Genomic DNA, 18,684 nt, shown 5'->3' with positions numbered 1-18,684 from the left:
GCCATAACTGATCTCTGAATTTATCATTTGCTAGCCAAGAATCCTTAGCTTTTGAAAAAACATGTTTTGAAAATAATTTTGAGATGATTCCTTCTTTATTTCCTATTCTTGCTTAGACTTATGAGTAAATTATGTACTTCAGTTTTGCTGAAAGTAGCAGCAGAAATCATCAGAAAGTAGCCACCAAAAATCTCTTTTTTGGGACTTGCAGACATATCATTAATTTGCAGATGATACTTTTCAGAAGTCAGTTTTCGTACCAGACTCCTTAAAATAGTTTGGTGTAGCAAAAAGGTTTCATGAGCTCCTGTCATGCCTGTATTTAAAATATTTTAACCAGATCGTCAAGATTCAAGAAGCCACAGTTCAAGAAGAAGTTCTCCTGAGTCAGATCGTCAGGTCCACTCCAGATCTGGGTCCTTTGACAGCAGGGAAAGGCTTCAGGAGCGAGATCGACATGACCATGATCGAGAGCGAGACAGAGACAGGAGAGAGGGGAGACAGAGAGACTGGGATCGAGACCGAGACATCGACAAAGACTGGCCAAGGAGCAGGGAGAGGGAGAGACTCCGAGAACGCGAGAGAGAGAGGGAGAAGAGAAGGGAGCTGGACAGAGAGAGAGACAGACAGCTGCCTGATACTGCTGAAAGAGAGAGGGACAGAACTCTGGACATTTCCTCTCAAAAAGAATCAACAAAGCACGGTGAAACAAAATTGGACAGAGATCACGAAAAAGAATTTGACGGTGTTTGTCGAGATTCTGCAGCTTCAGAGAAGGAAAGACCAGACAAAGATCTAGGATCGTTACAAGGTTTTGAAGATGGAAATGAGGCTGAAAAGGTAGAGAGTCTAGAAGGTGAGATGTTCTGGGGAAGCACCTTGACTGTCAGATATTTTATTCTTTCCTTTTTAGCACAGTGCTGAACTGAGCAACGCTAGAAAGCTTTGTTAATGAAAGGGATATTGGCTCCAGCTTTTCTATCTGTAGGCATAATAGGATGAGGGAGAATTCTAATGAGCATTGCCTTAGTGTTAATTATGTGAATATTAGTGTTGTTTTTTTTCTAAAGAAATACTGAGTCGAAGAAGCATAAATGATATGAGATATAATTTTGCCAAGGTGTAACATTTCTGCATAGCCAGTTTGCTGAAGAATAATGCCAAAAATTTAATTGCTTTGGTACACTATTCTAAGATCTGTTTGTTAGTTTGGAATTGACAGGTAATGAGTGAAAAAAAATGAGTGTTGACTTGAGACTCTTATTTGGGATTTTTTTTCTGCATAGTCCAATTAGTGGAGAAATAATTGTCTGATTAGTAGGTTAAATGTATGTATGGCTTGGCAGAATGGTCCAAAAATATCTTTGCTGAGTTATTTTTACTAAATGCAGCCTTCAGTTTGCTATCCCTAATGGTACTGGGGAAAACATAGTAAAGTAAGGAACAAACAGTTTCTTTACCAGGAGAGGGAGTTTGGAAATAGAGCTAACCAATATAAACATACAAAAGAAGCAAGAATCTAAGTGCTGAGAAAGTGATGTAGATTATCATAGAATCATAGAATGACTGAAGTTGGAAGGAACTTCAGAGATCATCTGGTTCCAGTATCCCTGCTGCAGACAAGGTTGTCAGCCAGTAAATCAGGCACTAGATCAAATTGCCAAGAGTGACATCCAACCTGGCCTTGAACACCTCCAGGGATGGGGCATCTACAACTTAGTTGGGAAGCCTTCATTAGGACCATCTTTTGATGGTCTCACTCATGACCAGGCTCTGCCTGGATGTAGAGCTATTGACAACAACTCTCTGGCTGCAACCATCCAACCAGTTCTTTATCCACTGCATAGTCCAGCCTTCAAACCCATCCCTTTCCTAATTAGAGATCAGGATGTAGAGCTGGACCGTGTCAAAGGCCCTGCACAAGTCCAGGTAGACAGTTGCCTCTCCTTCATCCACTGATGCTGTCACTCCACTGTAAAAGGGCACCAGATTGGTCAGGCACAATCTGCTCTTCATGAAGCCCAGTTGTAAGAAATGAAATCTTTCAAAGATTACCATATTTACCATATTATTGTTTTAAAGAAGATAGACAACTAACTGAACACAATTTCCGGATCTGATGATATGTCTGGAATTTATTTGAATGAATTTAATCTATTTTCTAGGAAAATATTTGAGGATATAGTTACTTAATTATGGTGATGTGTTGAACCTTAATGTGTTTGCTGCAGGAGTAGGTTTAAATGATGCCCAGGATGGTATATGCTTCCTCCAAAGCACTACCAGGTGGTCTGAATAGTCAATTTACACTCTCCTAGCATGTATTTTACTTGTTTTGCTGGTGTTTAGGTTAGCTAAGGTGGCATTTCCTTTAGCATTTACAAAGGAAGGGAAAAAAAAAATGAAAGATTGCATCTTGACACAGAAGCAGTTATCATTCTGGATAAGGAAATTGGAAGATAGAACAATCACCCACACGGAAGGATCTTACAGATTCTGTCTATTTTACACTGCACAGCTGGCAAGCACCTTGGCAGGGGAGTCTTCAAGTCTGAATTTTGAACAGTTGGGTTTTTGAATGCTTCAGTCAGGTCTTTCAGGCTTGGAAATGAGACGAGTACCTTCAGATGTACCTTTCATGATTTGCAGAATGCAGTATTTGAGTGTCTTGTGTTTTCTGACTTTAAGGAACTTGTTTATGCATGCATCACAGGTAATTACATAGACACATAGAGATGTATGGTTCTGTTTGTATGTGCATACTATATGACTGCAACAACTGAAGAAATTTGTCACAGCTTTCTTCAAACTCTTGTGATTTCCACTAAGAATCAAAAACTCTAAGAATAATTGCTCACATCAGTCTATCTCACACACTCTTGTATTTTGGAGTTTTGTTACTTATTTGTCTTGAAAAGCTTTTGTGCTCAGTATTTGAGCTAGCATTCATGTGGAAGATCATCTGGAAGAATTTGTGTTGGTACTAACGTAGATTTATGTTAGTAACTGCATACCAGATAATCAACATATATTTCTTCTGAGTATGGCCTTCTGTATGTAGTTTGACTATTATTGCACAAAACAAATTGACCAAGATGTGACAAATTCAAACTGCTGTATTGTACATGGGAGAAATAACTCTTCTGTCTCCATGAGTGAATACCTATATTCGTTTTGAATATATTCATCCCATAGAACTTACAAGCTAGTTTAGCAAACTTCTTCTTCTTCAACCTGCTTAAAGCACATTTGGAAAACAAGGATGACTCCTTTAAAGCTACAGTATGTATCTGCCTCTGTAGGAGGAGAAGATGAAGCAAAGATTGATGATGTACAGTCACTGGCATCTGGTGCTGGAGAATACGAACCAATCAGTGATGATGAACTGGATGAAATTCTGGCAGGTGATGCAGAAAAGAGGGAGGATCAACAAGAAGATGAGAAGATGCCTGGTAAAAGTATAGCAAAACCCCTTTGTGATTATTTGAAAATAAAGTCTAGATCAGTTTGCATGTAGTGCTACTTTGTTCTTCCCATATAGTATTGCAGATAGTATTGCAGATAGTATTCTGAATTCAGAATGCAGTTTGTGCTTCTCAGCATTCCTTATTTGTCCTGTAGTGGTCAGGTAAGCCTGTGAAGCATAGAGTACTGAGAGCTATGTTTTGAAGTAATATTTGTTATGTTCTGTATAACTAGAAGGATGAGGTTTAGTTTTATAAATGTGTTTTTACTTGTCCTGTTTGGTATTGATTGTTACTTGGAGCTGATACTTTTAGGAAGAGATTTTATCATTGCTAGAATGCTTCTCAGATGCACTGGGAAACATGGAGTCTTCTACTTGTCGTAGTTTCAGTTATATGATCAGCATTCATATGTTCTGTAATAACTTTACACCCATAGTTCTATGAGTCATTCAATATCTAATACATCTCTCTTCTCAGAAGAACAGCATCCAGGGTTGAGTTACTAGCTTTTTAAGCATGAAATTTGGATCTATCATAGCACATTAGTGGTACTGGCACTGCTGTGAATGCATGAGTGATGCATCCATATCTGCTGGCTAAGCAGAGTCCAAGCAGCCTTTCACAAAGTTGTTAGGATCAACATGAAGTAGAATTGTAGGAGTCTTGATTTTAATCCAGTAAGGTTTATGTTCTTTAAGGAATTGTACCCACCTTATTCTCACCAGTCTAAGTGAGTTTCGGTGCTCTTATTTGAAGTGTCTAAGGAACTCTCTTTGGTGACAACTCAAGAACAATGTTCTTCTGATAGATATTGCTCTCAGGAGATGGATGTATGCAGCCTGTGAAACTAATCAGCTGTGGTAGGGGGCGATGATGTGATAACTCATTCTCTGTCAATGTTTTTGCAGATCCTGTGGATGTTATAGATGTTGATTGGTCCAGTCTCATGCCAAAGCAGCCAAAAGAACCACGAGAGGCTGGGGCTGCACTCTTGAAGTTCACGCCAGGTGCTGTTATGTTGAGAGTTGGCATTTCCAAGCGATTGGCTGGACCAGAACTCTTCACTAAAATTAAAGAGACATGCCAGAAAGCACTAGAGAAACCTAAAGGTAATTGTTTCTCAAGGGGTTAAACTTGTCTTTTTTGTTCTTAGTAACAGTGTTTAATGAAATGGGTGCTAGTTCATTCTTTCATGTTTTTAGGCCATAACAAGTGTATGCTGAACACTGCATAAGTATTTCAGGAATCTAATACAGCTGCCTATCAGTCAGATTAGTGTCTTAATTCCAGCAGTCGTGTAAGCATTCTGTGATGCTTGCAGTTCTTTCTTTCTTTTTTTTTTTTTTTTTTTTTTTGCAGTATTTGCTTTTCTCTGGTTTAAAAAACGATCTTAGGTCTTATGCCTAGGAATTTCCATAACTGATATAACACACTATTTATCTTCCTGAGCTTGCAAACAGTCTGATCTAGTAGGAACAATGTCATTTTCTCTGTAAGCTTTAATTTTCCTTTATACTTCATCAGCTCTTCTCAGGCATTCCTTGCAACAAGAACCGCAGTGCAGAATTCACCTGGTTGTTTAAAATATTACCTGAAACCACCTCAGCAGTCCTTGCATGCATCTCTAGAAATAAGATTCAGGAGAGATGTGATAGTAGATGTCTCTCTGGCACTTCCTCTGTGTTGTTTTTGAGTGTATTCAGATGCAGGAGACTTTACTCCAGAGAGAAAGAGAGGTTGAAGTGTCTCCATTACTTTCCCTTTGATGTGTGCAGTTTTCTGCTCATCAAAGTTACCACATGTGAAATGTGCTTTCAAGCACATGCATTGTCTCCTGCTAGGATTCTCAGCCAAGCACCACATCTTTTGCTATACAGAGAAGATTGCATTGGACTATTAAATGTAGAACACAATATTTTCAGTATCTTCCCATTTATTGTGAAAGGTTTATAAATAAATATACTACAGTCCAGACACATGTATTCTTTTTGTCTTTGCCAACATCTCAAAGAAAAAAGGTACTACAGAAGATATGCGTTAGGAGCCATCTGAAAAAGCAACTTTGATTGCTATAGCTGCACTTCTTTTTTTTTCTGTAGTAAAGAGCTAATGTTGGCTCTTTGAGTGCTATTAGCAGATGCTTTAGGTAGACCTGAAGTGGGGCACAGTTCACTAGTATTTGTTGATGCCATGGATAAATGATGTACTCTTCAGAGCTGTCTTTCACTCTTACATAGCCTCTGAAATCCCATGTTGACAGTGGTACAATTATACTATGCTTTGCAGGGAAGTGGAACTTTACCAACCTTATGATAAATACTAGCAGGAAACACCTTTCTTCACACATATCTGACCTTGAATGCCATAGCCTCTTCTGTCTCAGAGCTGTCACTTAATTTTTAGGTTTCTCTGCAATGCTGTGCCAGTACTGCTTTCCAGTGCTGAAGCTACATACAAGTACACCATCATTTAACCAATAACTGGTTGGTGAAAGATTTGTTCCTTTTTATTTTACAAATCACAGTGCTAGCTTTGTACTTTTTAGAATGTGTAATTACCAACAGAATAAGCTAGTTGTTAAATCTCCTTCAAGATTGTTTTTCACTCCAGTAAATGCATATTATTGTATATTACCATTCCAAAATACCGTGTATTTGTTAATCTTTGTAGATGCAGAAAACCTCTTTGAACATGAACTGGGAGCCTTGAACATGGCTGCACTCCTACGAAAAGAGGAGAGAGCAGGTCTTCTCAGCAATCTGGGTCCTTGCTGTAAAGCTCTGTGCTTTAGAAGGGATTCTGCAATTCGTAAGCAGCTCATGAAGAATGAAAAGGCAAGTGATTTGTTTACAGAGCTTGGTTAAAATGTGGAAGTAGATAGTACTGTTTCTCTAGGGAGGGAGTTTTTCTAGTAGCTGTTTGTTGTTCTGGAGCAGACTTAGTCCTTTAAATAATAGATCAGAATTTTATTGAAAAGTTACAGGGTGTTTACGTTTTAATAATGCCACAAGATTAATTTAAGTTGGGGACTTAAATTGTTTCTTACTTTAACATTTAAATTCTGAAGAGACACTTTCTGCATTTGGAGAGTGAGTAATGAAACTAATTGGGTAAAATACAATTTCAAAGGCAGTCACTGAATTATTTTCCTGCTTGAGAGTCCACGTTCTTTTATATGAATTATTAGACTCTGTTCTTCCAAATTAAAAGAACCTAGATAATTTTTAAAAGAAATACTCATCCATTTCTGACCCTATGGTAGGTTTTGTGATCTTGTGTGCTAATAGAAAAATCTGCAGTTCTCCAAATACTTCTTACGAATACGTATGATTAAACTTGTAACCATTGAGAGTGCTTCAGGTTCGTTTCTCAGTGCATGTTAAAAGCAACTATTCTCTATTTTTATTTTTTTTTTCTCAATTTCAACAGGGTGCAACAAAACAAACTTACACAAATGCTGCAGCAATGGACAGTGACTTGTTAAGGTTGAGTCTGCGGTTATTCAAACGCAAGACTGTGTGCCAAGTTCCTGGGCAGGAAAAGACAGAGGATAGTAAAATTCCACAACCAGCTATCCAGCAGGAAGTGTGTGTGTCTTAAGCAAATGGCAACAGTGGCTCTTTCTAGTTGATACCCCACTACCAGTGTTGTTGGTATTGATGTTTTAGAACTGGTTGGTTGGAAAGCATCTGTAGAAGATGGAAGAAAAGACTCAATTTGTATGCAGAATTCATAATTTTGGATGTGAATAAATGTGGTAAAAAAGAAAGACTTCTGTGTGAAGTTCTCTGCAAGTTTTGTAGTATGCCTCTTACACTAACAAAAACCTGTTTTATGGTGCATCAGGTGTAATAATGTGAAGATGTCTGGTTTTAGCAGTTTATAACACTGCCTGATAATAAACTGAAGAAAACTGTATGTGTATCTTTTCCTTACTATAAATGGGTTTTTCTACCACCACCCCATACCCTTCATGCATGTCTGGAATTTCTGAATGGGTGTCTCTCTACTTCTGCTTTCCAAATCCCTTTCCTTATTCCAGTAGTCTGGCGTGGATCTGGATTTGGACAAAGCTAGTCAAGTTACTTAAGAAGAAAAACCTTCTAGAGAGCAATTTCACAAGGGTGTTTTCATTGGTTGGTTGATTGAAGTTTGTTATCCTTTTGTCTGCTTAGAACCAGCACACTAATACAGGGTGTTGACTGCTCAGTTCAGTGTGGTTGGCTTACCTTGCATCTGCCTTGTGCTTCATGACAGTTGTATTGGTTTCAAGCAGTAGCCTGAATATGAATTCCAGTTCAAACTCACTTTTCAGAACACTAATGCAGTTTTCTTATCTATAGTGCTTTCCTATGATTCCCTGTACATAAGCCTTCAGTGAAATGTTACTATTCTATGTTCAAATAATTATTATTAAAGAAAATGTGAGGATTTAATTTATATTTTTATAAGTGCCCACACACTGGTGTGTATGTGCTTGTATCAGATACAAAAGACGTGAGTTGCTTCTATCATTTATTTGATTCTTATTAAACAGTGGTGTGGGCAAAACTGAATCTTGCCAAGTTTTTCACTTGCTATAAACCTTTAGGGATTTGGCTATTATTTTTGTAATGTTACAGTAGACGTTACATATTCTTTAAAAATATATACGTTCTTAAACATACTAGTAGCTTAAACTGAGCAAGAGGGAACAAAGCTATTCAGTATTTAAATGCATTCTCACCTATTTTATAGCTGCATTAAGGCTGCCTTTAAGCTGGAAGTATTAGATCATTGCTTCCAATTACATTAAGGCCTGTTTTAATCTCCTTCTCTAAAAGACATAAAAATGTTTGATTGCAAGAAACGGCCTTGTCTAAGACTGCAGTACACAAACTAGATTCACTGTTTGGTATTTAATTATGTTGTGCTTGCTTTAAACACTTTTCCTGTAAAACTGTCAAGGTGGATGTATGCATCCAGTTCTCTCTTAGCTTGATTTTATGTGGAAGGAGAGTAGATGGAAGGCTTGTAATCCAGATTTCCTTTTGCAGAGCTATAAAAGCAGTGGTTAGCAGTGGAGCCTGTAACCTGGAGCCATGTGAGGAGAGGGATGCACGTGTGTCCTCGGCTTCTCCAGCTCTAGGTCTGAAACTGCAGAGAAGCCCCTTTGCCACTTTCTCCTAAGCCACTTTCTCCTAAGCTGTGACAGCAATTCCAAAGTGGTCCTTCTACTCAAGTAAAACTGGCAGCCCTTCCTGCCAAGCTCGTGCTGTGCTTCCTTGGGCAGTGAATTAGCTCTGAGCATCCCTGAGTTGCAGGCTGAAGGGAAGAGAAGCAGAAGAACAAGCTGCTGAGGGAGCTGGTGGGATGGGGGCAGGCTGTCAAAGGGGAAGCATGGTGCTCACCTCTTGCCTCAGGGCACAAACAGGGCTGTGTCCTCTGTTCTGTGGTTCTGTCAGTGTTATCTCAATCTGTAGGCTATTTTCAGCTTATGGAGTGAGATGCAGTTGTTGACAGTGGGCCATGTGTATCATGTAAAGACAGTACTGGAGCTCAGAGAGTTTTATTAAATCAAAGGTTTGTTTGAAATGCCTTTATCCAGTTGTGGTCTCCCCTCTGCACTGTAGGGACATCCAGCAGGGAGCAGGAGGGCTGGAACTGCAACTGGAGCACTTGCTGCCAACTTAAGTGTTGAGCAATTTTCTGTTCTGCATCAACAGTCTGTGGGTGCTTTTGAAGGAGATTTGTACAGGAGGAATGGTTTTTACTGATATCACCTTAAAGCAAAGGGGAAGCCCGAGGAAATGGTTTCAATGCTCAGTCTTGGTACATGCATGCCAAAGTTTTGTGAGCAATGGGGAATAGGACTTCTTTTTTTGGATGCACTGTCAGGAGGCAGTTTGAGAGTGACAAAGATGTTACTGTAATAATACCAAAAAAGGACCAAGCTGAGCCTTAAAACCAATAGGAAAGCAATGCAGCTAAGTGTCAAGCTGCAAGCTTAAGCCAGACTGACCTCTGGCACAAGTTGGACATTTGCTTCCATCAAAATTGTTAAAGGAATCCAAACTGAAACGTGAGAGAGGTGTTAAAACGGCATTCAGAAAGCAAGAAGCTAATGCGTTTTTGGAAGAAGGCAGGCTTGTGAAAGAAAGACCATTTAATTGCTTCTGTCCTATCAGTAGGCAATTGAAGAAGAATATGTGTATTTGAGAGAAGTTTTGTTTCTTGATACCAGCTTTCACTGTCAGCGACCACAGAATGGCTTTTTCCTTAGTAATGAAGTTATTATTTTGAAAGACTGAAGTACTGGAAGATACTCAGAGCAACCTGCTAAAGCACGACAGTGTGCTGCCAGACCTTCAGCGTGTGTTCATGTGTGAAAGGGTTGCGTAGGTGGCCAGCGTGCAGCTCATGAACAAGAGGAATTGTTGGGATTCTGAAGGAATTGGATGTGGCTTTCAGGAAAACGTATAGGTTGGTTTTGTTGGATTTACTTTGTGATTGTTATTTGCTAGAAGGCATTTGTATGCTCCAGATCTGTGTTCCCAGCAAAGAAACTGTAGAATGCTTTGAGTTGGAAGGGACCTTTAAAGGTCATCTGGTCCAACTCTCCTGCAATGAACAGAGACACTTACAGCTCCATCAGGTGCTCAGAGCCCCGTCCAGCCTGACCTTGGGTGTCTCCGGGGATGGGGCATCCAACACATCAAAAAAGAATGGTTTGAATACTGCATGTAGTCCCCGTGACTACAAATGTCCTGTCCTACCCTGCTCACCTGTGCTTTCAGAAGTTGTGTTCAAAGGTACAGGGATCCTTGACAGTGAAGAGAAGCGTGGAGTGGGATTTCTGTCTGGGGCACCATGGTCTGGGCGTCCCTTGAGCAGCAGTTGGACTGGATGGAGCCAGAGGTGCCTTGCTATGCAAGCTATGGTTCTATGAAAAGAACTGGGGAAGAGAGAAGTGGGGAGAAAAACCTGAAGAATGTCAGCAAAAGACCAGGGGAGCCTAAGCTGCCCATGTACCTTAAAGATGGATACTGGAAACACCCAAAGAATCTGCATAGAATCTTTAGGGTTGGAGAAGACCACTAAGGTCATCTCATCCACCCATCATCAATGCAGCCAAAATTTACTTTCTATTTGAGCTGCAAAGACACTGAATCAGCATAAAGCCTGTGGTTGCTGCTGTCTTAAACAAGCATCATTCCTGCATGCTCACAGAAAAGCTTTGGGAATGTCTCACATAAGGTTACTTGAAAAAACTTCAGCTGTAGCGAGTGAAGGATAAAGAAATGATATAATTTAAAAAAAGAGAAGTGGGAAACAGAAGGTGAATCAGCGGAGTAAACGATCAAGTCTCAGTACAACCTGCTCCCAGTGGGTGGCTTTCCAGTACATTTGCAGTTTTGGGAAGGAGCTGACTAAGGGAGGAAGGGAAAGTTAGCCAAACAAAGTTAAAACCTGAAAATGCCACAAGGAGCTCCATGCTGTGCATTGGTTTGACTCTTCTCAAGTCCCTCTGCTGGTCTACATCAGGTTGTGCAAACTGATGCTGCAGAAGGGGGAGATGTTTTACCCAACTTGCAGGCCTTGCATCTGCCAGAAGGAAACCTGCAGTTCACAGAAGACCTCAAAGTGGTGTAAAAAAAGGCGTGCATAAAGCCAGACATAGAAGAATACAGAGGAAAAAGTGTTGCATACTAAGGCAGAATGGTCTGTATGGAAAAGTTCAAGAAAGCTTAGTGCAAAACAGGTGAGAAGTTGGAAGATTTCATTCTGAGGTTATTGGAATTCTTGGGACTTGAGAAAGGAAAGAAGTAATAGCAGATAATGGTTCAAATGTATGAAACAGAGGGCCAGAATGGAAAAGACTTTTTTCCTGCTCTGCATGGCAGCCGTATGCACTGAATTTAAAGGCTGGCAGATGAGCAATGAAACAGAAACCCTTTTCCTTGCAGTACCTCATCAGGCTTCAAGCTCAGGGCTGTGGGACAGTGCAGAAACTTTGCAAGGCTTCAGAAAAGCTGAGCTCGCTGTGCTCACACAGGGCTGTTCCCAGAGTAAACTGAAAACCCTGTGCAGGACCACTTTTAGAGGCACACAAATTGACAGCCAGCATGCCCAGCTGCAGCACATCTCCTGCTTAATCTGAATGTGTTGGTTTTGAGGGGTGTTATTTGCTCCATGCAAAAGGCCTTCTTGCCAACTCCCCAAAACCACGCTGCCCATGTAACAGATGCACCGTTAAATTCACACTTAACAGTGCCTGTTCTGCCCTCCACTTCCCCCAAAGCATGGTGCCCTTCTTGTCATGTCTCATCTGATGCATGAACTGTCAAAACACAAATGGGCAACTGTGGCTTCTCTGCTGTCTGCCCTGGAACGATAGCGTAATCTGTTAGCTCTGCTCATTCCTTTCATTTACACTTTTATTGCTACAATCTAACCCTCTTTATTTTTTTTTTTTATTTTTTTATTTTTTGGCTCACAAATTAAGAAGGCTCATCCGTTCATCAGTGGCCTCAAAACGTGTGTGGTGTGTGATGCGTGCTTCGATCCTGTTGTTTGATCTTGTTCACACCATGTTCACAACTGCACATAAAAGATGGGAAGCGACACCTGATGACATCCTAACATAAATCATGGCTTCCTCTGACCCAGGTAAGAGCATAGAATCCTATGTGTTTCACTTTCCTGGAGCTGAGCCTCAGTGGCATCACTGCAGTGATGGAAATTGCAGCAGCATTGCACGGCCTCAAGGTTTGCTCATAGGGAACACAGGAGCTGGGTCCTACTTCAGCACCTTCACAGCACAATTTAACTCTACTCATCCACATAGGAGCATAAAAAGGTCTGGTTTTACATCAAATTGGTGGAGCCTGTAAGAATATCTACTGTATAGGTAATGAATAAGATGAGAGGATGGAGAAATTTGGAAGTGGAGAGGTTTTTTTTCCATCTGGCAACAGGCATATATCAATAGCAACCTCAGCTCAGCCATGCACTTCTGGATAGAAAGGAACAACCACAGTTATGGATGGGAGATTCAGCTCCAATTTTCACTCATCTAAACCAATGTGAAGTGTGAAGAGAATGACATGATTAAATTGATATACTCCCAAAGTGATAAATTCAGTATCTGGAAAGATGTTTCCCTTCCCTGCTTGCTTCTGAACCGTAGAAATTGGTTTTCAGCTCTTCGGCAGAGAATAGCAGAGGAAGATTTACCAGGTGTTGGTTTTGGGGTTTTGAATGTTTTGTTTCTCTAAAAGCACTTAATCATTGTCTTGCTTATTTGTGTATCAAAAAAGGAGCAGCAGGATCTCCCTTAGCTTCTGCCCCTACTGATACACCTTCCTGTGGTTTTGCCACAGTTTGCAATGGATGATTGATCTGTTTGGCTGCAGAAAGGAACACTAAGCGTATAGACACCTGCCCAAGGCTCTCCTGATGGATGTGGCTCTGGGCAGCCTGGTCTGGTGGTTGGCGACCCTGCACATAGCAGGGGGGTTGAAACTCGATGATCATTGTGGTCCTTTTCAACCCAGGCCTCCATTCTGTGATTCTGTGATTCTGAGCACACAGTAGAAATGTGCCCAGAGCTGGGTACCTCCTTGGAGCTGGCGGGCTTGATGTGAACTCATGAGGTCTGTAGCACTGAATGAGATATTTGACCTCAAGACATTGCAATGCACTTTTACCGTGATACATTCTGACACTGTGTCCCATAAAGGGTGGAGGAGAAATCGATGTAAACCTGAACTAAATTGAATTGCTGAGTTGTTTTCCCCTCTCCTTTCTGCAGGGCTCAAGTAGCTTTGTGATTCATCACGCACTACTGCTCAAGAGCTGGGGAAGATTTTCCAGACTTAAGAAAATTAAATTGTATGTAGGTTTTGACCTGGTCAAATGGTGGGCAGAGCAGTGTGCTGCAGCTCGTGATGTATGAGCTGTCCCCCAGCCCACCCTGTCCCTTGGAGAGAGGGCTCATGGAATTGTCAACCTTGTCTATGATAGGGAGCTGGGACAGGATGGGCTTTCAGGTGCCTTCCAACACAAGCCTTTGTGTGATTCTGTCACTGGGGAGCTGCTTCAAGTAAACACATTAGGAAAAGCCAACAGAAGTCTTAGATACTATTACAAGTACATTTTGAAGAATATTTTAAAGGCCATTGTAAAGATACAGTTTCTTTAAATGTGGATTTCTTTCTGTTGCCCCAACACCCTGCTGGTTAAATGGCTGCCTTCTGCGGGTGGCTCTTTATGAACAGTGCTCCTGCTACAAATCCTGAAGTACAATTTACATCAGCAATAAAGCCTTTAACAATTGCTGAAGGGAAAAACCAGCTCACTCAAACATACCCCATCTCAGGCCTACCCTTAGGAAGTTAACTAGTGAACATGTTATTAACCACTGATGAGGAGCTGCTTGGAAGAGATTATTGCTTAATTAATCTTTGTACTGAGCTAATAAGAGTGTTAAATGGGCTTCTCTGTTGCACCTATTTGTTAATACAGATTGTGAGTTCCCTCAGGGGGAAATCAGAGACCCGTATGACATTAAACTTAGCCATCCAACAAAGAAGATATTTTTGGCATTAAAAATAACAAAGCCAAGCATCTTCATTTATAATACCACAAGATTCAGTGGCTGTGAGTCTATGAGAGAACATATGTGTGTTTATGAATTACCACACTCCTTTCTCTCCTGGTAAGGAAGCTTCATCAAAAGTCTGATTTAGATTCAGCCCTTTTCATCACCATTCTGTTGCAGCATAAATTAAAGCTGTCACACATCTGCAGTAAGCAGGCATCAGGAAGGCAGGAGCTGAGGCAAACGAGTGCCGTCTGCTTATCCGAAAGAGACAGACAAGATCAAAAGTCTCTTCATATTAATGAGTCAAATAAACCTTTTGCTTGGTACAACCTGAAGCAATGGTAAAAGGCAGTGAACAGATTGCCTCAGAGTGACATGGCATTTTTAGTAGGGAGAGCTCGGAATTTACCCATAAGATAGGGTGTCCATAGTTAATACAAAACCTTTGTTTTGAAAGGCATGATAATTCCTGTATGAGGGATATGAGAAATTATCTGCTGTTTTCAACTGCCTACTATCTCATGCATTACATCTTTCAGGGAAAAAGAAAGATTCCATTAAAAAAAAAGGTTAGATGGGGATAATTCACCCTTGAATGTCTGATGTTAGTAATTCGGAAGGGATATTGGTCCATGGCTCTCCTTGTTCCCCATGAAACCAGTTTCCTTCCTCACACCTGACACAGAGGTTTCTACTCTGTGTATCCCACGATCTGAATATCACACCCAATTTGTGATTGCATTATTTTATATAAAATGCTCTCAGAAAGACCAAGCAAAGCATTTAGTACACAAGAGCTGAAATATGACAAAAGTGCGATCATGCATAGCCACACTTTTGGTGATAGGGTTTTATCTTGCCTGAATTCTTGCAGCCTCCAAGTTTAACATACTGCAATCCCCTCCTCTCACCAAGAGCTTGGAGTTGTCTTGATAAGGTTAAATCCTGGCGTGCTTTGTCACTAGCTTTTGATATCTTATATATTATTTTTTAGTCTCTTGTGCATACTTGAATACTGATGAAAGTTTTGCACTTATGGGACATGGTCATGGTACAGATCACCACTTGACTGTTTTCTCTGTGTTGTCCATGTTGTCTCTGATGCATCACATCAATGCAGCAGGGCAAAACCTTCATGTTTAGCATACCCTTGGAGACCTCTAAATATTGCCTCACTTCATTACTACTGCAAAATGATCAATATGCTTCACCAAAATTAACTGTACTTTGGACGGCTCCTTCACCTGATTACTGTGCATTTTTTTATTCCTCAAAGGATAATGAAGGTTTGTTCCCAGCCAAGATTTTTATCACCATTGTAGACACAGCTGTGGAGTCTCTCTGTGCCTGTGGCCTCTTTCAGGATTAGGTCCTGGCTGCTAATCAAAAAAGTCTTTGTACAAGCACAGGTGATTTGTGTTTGGCGAGTATGAGTTGGAATTCATGAATGGGAAGTGATTGATTAGAATAACATACTCCTGTGCTTTTACAAACATCAGCATGAGGGCTGGAATATCTCACTCGTGACTCTCTACAGCACACATCCACAAATCAGACGTGTTGTTCTCCCATCCCTCATTTCCTGCTGACCTTTTAATGTACTAGCTGAAGCTAATGTTATGGGTACAACAACATATCGACTTGATGTATTTGTTACAGATAATTAATATTGCTCTAGTTGGCCATGTTCTCAATTATTATTTCCAGTTGCATCGTAGTTATTAAACTGTCACATTTCGAGTGCAGACAAGTGTCCATGGTGATAAATGGAGGCTTTTTAAGTGGAAAACTTTTAGGTGTCTTTTTATTACTCAGATATCCAAGGGATGCCGCTGTGATCGTGCTGTCTTCAAATATGCATTTGACCTATACCTCATACACACAGCTAAGGGTTAGAATAAATATGCATGTTTTCTTTGCTTATTAAGCAAAATTCAAGACATTAAGAGAACACAAGAAGAGGTTCTGCTGGTTTCAGAGGTAACGCAATAAATTGCTTGTACTGCACACATCTCCCTGTCCAAGCTCCACTCTGCTCTTCCATGCCTCTGTTTTGCCAGATGTGTGCATCTATTTCCATAGATATAGGACTCAGTTGTTAAACCTGGGCACTGTAAATCCAGTGTTGAAAGTGCTCCTTGCTGTGCACCAAGATTCCATAGACTGCTTTGCCATGCTGTGGACTGGGGGACTCGAGGCACATCCTGCATCTTCTAGGATCTGGCTTTCTATTTCACCTTCTTTCATGAACAACACCAAGTCCTTGCTGCTGCAGTGGCCAGCTGAGCTGCTAAAAGTTGGTAGCAAGTATCTCCCTTCTACACATGGAAAAAATCCTTTGGTCTCCAAGACAGACCCATATCCTGGCAGTCCTGTTGGACTCATGGAATTGTCTTTTGCAAACTCCATCCCAATGAAAGGTATATTTTAGCTTTGTTGTTGTTGTTTGTTTTTTGTTTTGTTTTTTTACCTGGAGACCACTGGGAGTTGAAACTAGATGATCTTTGAGGTCCTTTCCAACCCAAGTCGTTCTACGATTCTATGATTCTAAGAAATGGTCACACAAAAAAGTTAGGAATCCAGCTGAAGATGATCATCATTAGTGCTGTTTGGCTGGCACAGGGCTCCTCATTCCCTCCCTACTGTCACACCCTGTGAGTCATTTTCTCATCCAGTCCCTCAGAAGCCCCTTTTGTTCCCAGCCACCTTCCCCCCTCCCACTCCCCCTTTCCAGTTTAGGTACATTGCCACGACCTTCAGAGCTGATATATGGAGCATCCCTGCAGGATTGTTCTCTCTGACATTGAGCATGAGGCTGTGTAATAAAACAAGGAATTAGCAGACATTTACATTCTGAAGTTAATGATGAGGAGTGTGAGCCTTATGAACATCTGTTTCCCCTGTTTTCAAGGGGGCCTTCAATTTACTCCTGGTTCTCATCCATGCAGCTATCACCATTAACCATCAGCTAGCTAGTGCTGTCCTGGATCTGGGGAACATAGTTTGGGCTGTGGAATAAAAGCCTCTTGATCATGGTAGGATTCATCTTTTGGAAGGGACAACTGTAACAGCCATGATGTTAGGAAATGTTGGAGAACTTTTTACAGGCAATGGGATAAACTTGGGGAAAGCTGTGCTGTCCTCAGGCCTGGAGGTGGGCTCAGGGCAACGTTGTGAGGAGCTGTCCTGCTAAGGGCTCTAGTCTTTCCCCCAGCACATCTCTGATCTGTCCCTGCTGCCAGCCCATTTCTAGGCTGGCAGGGAAGGAAGGGCCAGAGAACCCAGAAAGCAGCAGCTCCCAGGGCAAAATGAATGAAAGGAGGAAAAACAAGGTAAGAGAAAAAAAAAAAAAAGAAGACATGGTTGAGTGTACAGGGCAAAGGAATTCAGGAGGGGCTGATGAAAGGAAACTCTGAGTAATGACAACATATTTGAGATAGACTCAATGGACAAAGCAAATTCTATCAGGAACCCAAGGATATGCAGTGCAGATCTGCTTTGTATCTGGTCAGATATCAGCATGTCCTGGTGCCTGGATTGTTCCTTCCCAGGTGCAGGACTTTGTATTTCCCTTGTTCATGGCATTTCTTTTGTCTCATTTCTCCACCCTAGCCACCTGGTCTACCCACTGCTCCTCCCAGTGTTATCTGCACATTTGCTCAGCATGCACTCATCCCATCATTCTGGTCATTAATCATGATATTAAACACCGTTGGTCCCAGTACTGACCTACAGAGCATCAATCAGTACTCTCACTTGTGTATCAATTACAAACATGCTGAGGGTATGGTCCATCCCATCATTTAGGTAATTTATGAAGATTTTATCCAATGCTATAACCTGCCATCGACTGGACTTCATGCCACCAACCACAGCCCTTTAGGCCCATCTGTTTATCCAGTTTTCAGTCCACCCCACTACCCACATATACAGACTATACTTCATCAGTTAGTCTATGGGGATATTATGGGAGACGATGTCTATGGCCTTAATGATATTGAGATAAACAACATCTGCTGCTCTGCATTGTGTCAATCAGTCATGATTTCACCTCTCTAATTATATCCAGGCTAACTATTTCCAATTGTCTTTGCTTCCAGGACCAGTTGCTCCATCACCCTCCCAGTGATCAAGGTGAGCTGACTGGGCTGTGGGCCCCCAAAACTTCTTTATTGCACTTCCTGAAGATAGGAGTGATATTTATTCCTTTTTAGCCCTTAAGAAACTCTCCCATTTGCTGTGATCTTTCAAAGATGGTTGAGAATGGCCACACAATGCCACTGACCATCTCTTGCAGCAGTCATGTATGCAATTTGCTGTGGACTAGTTTGTGCCCAGTTTGTCCAAACATTCCCTAATCTGAACGTTTCCTGAGAGCAAATCTTCTTTGATACCACACTTTTTATGTCCAGGACCTGAGGTTCCTGAATGAAGATCTTACCAGTAAAGACTGAGGAGAAGGCATAGACTTCAACCTTTTCCATGTTCTTTGTCACTGGGGACCCTGTCACAGTCAGAAACAGATCTAGGTTTGCCCTAGTCTTCCTTCTGCTCATGTATCTGGAGAAGCCTTTCTTGTTGCTCTTCATTGGTCCTTGTCAGACTGATGTCCAGGTGAGTTTTGACTTTCCT

The 18,684-nt window shown here is 41.1% G+C and overlaps 1 protein-coding gene across 6 annotated transcripts in view; it reads left to right on the top strand.

Annotated features, from left to right (window-relative positions):
* Window positions 1–7,385, top strand: part of ZC3H13 (zinc finger CCCH-type containing 13) — a 44,681-nt gene extending 37,296 nt beyond the window's left edge. For 4 of the 6 annotated variants that reach the window (XM_052664519.1, XM_052664518.1, XM_052664522.1 and 1 more), the window contains 5 exons: window positions 341–856; window positions 3,303–3,458; window positions 4,376–4,576; window positions 6,138–6,301; window positions 6,897–7,385. In XM_052664519.1, coding sequence (XP_052520479.1) covers window positions 341–856; window positions 3,303–3,458; window positions 4,376–4,576; window positions 6,138–6,301; window positions 6,897–7,067 — 1,208 coding nt within the window. In that variant the 3' untranslated portion in view covers window positions 7,068–7,385. The remainder of the gene's footprint in view (window positions 1–340; window positions 857–3,302; window positions 3,459–4,375; window positions 4,577–6,137; window positions 6,302–6,896) is intronic. The other 2 variants (XM_052664521.1, XM_052664524.1) reach the window with 1 other exon arrangement.
* The last annotated feature ends 11,299 nt before the right edge of the window (window positions 7,386–18,684 follow it).

This window comes from Tympanuchus pallidicinctus, unplaced genomic scaffold, assembly GCF_026119805.1.
Source record: "Tympanuchus pallidicinctus isolate F22 unplaced genomic scaffold, pur_lepc_1.0 scaffold6, whole genome shotgun sequence".
NCBI lineage: Eukaryota > Metazoa > Chordata > Aves > Galliformes > Phasianidae > Tympanuchus > Tympanuchus pallidicinctus.
The sequence above is the reverse complement of the archived record's forward strand: the minus strand, read 5'-3'. Positions and strand labels throughout refer to the sequence as shown.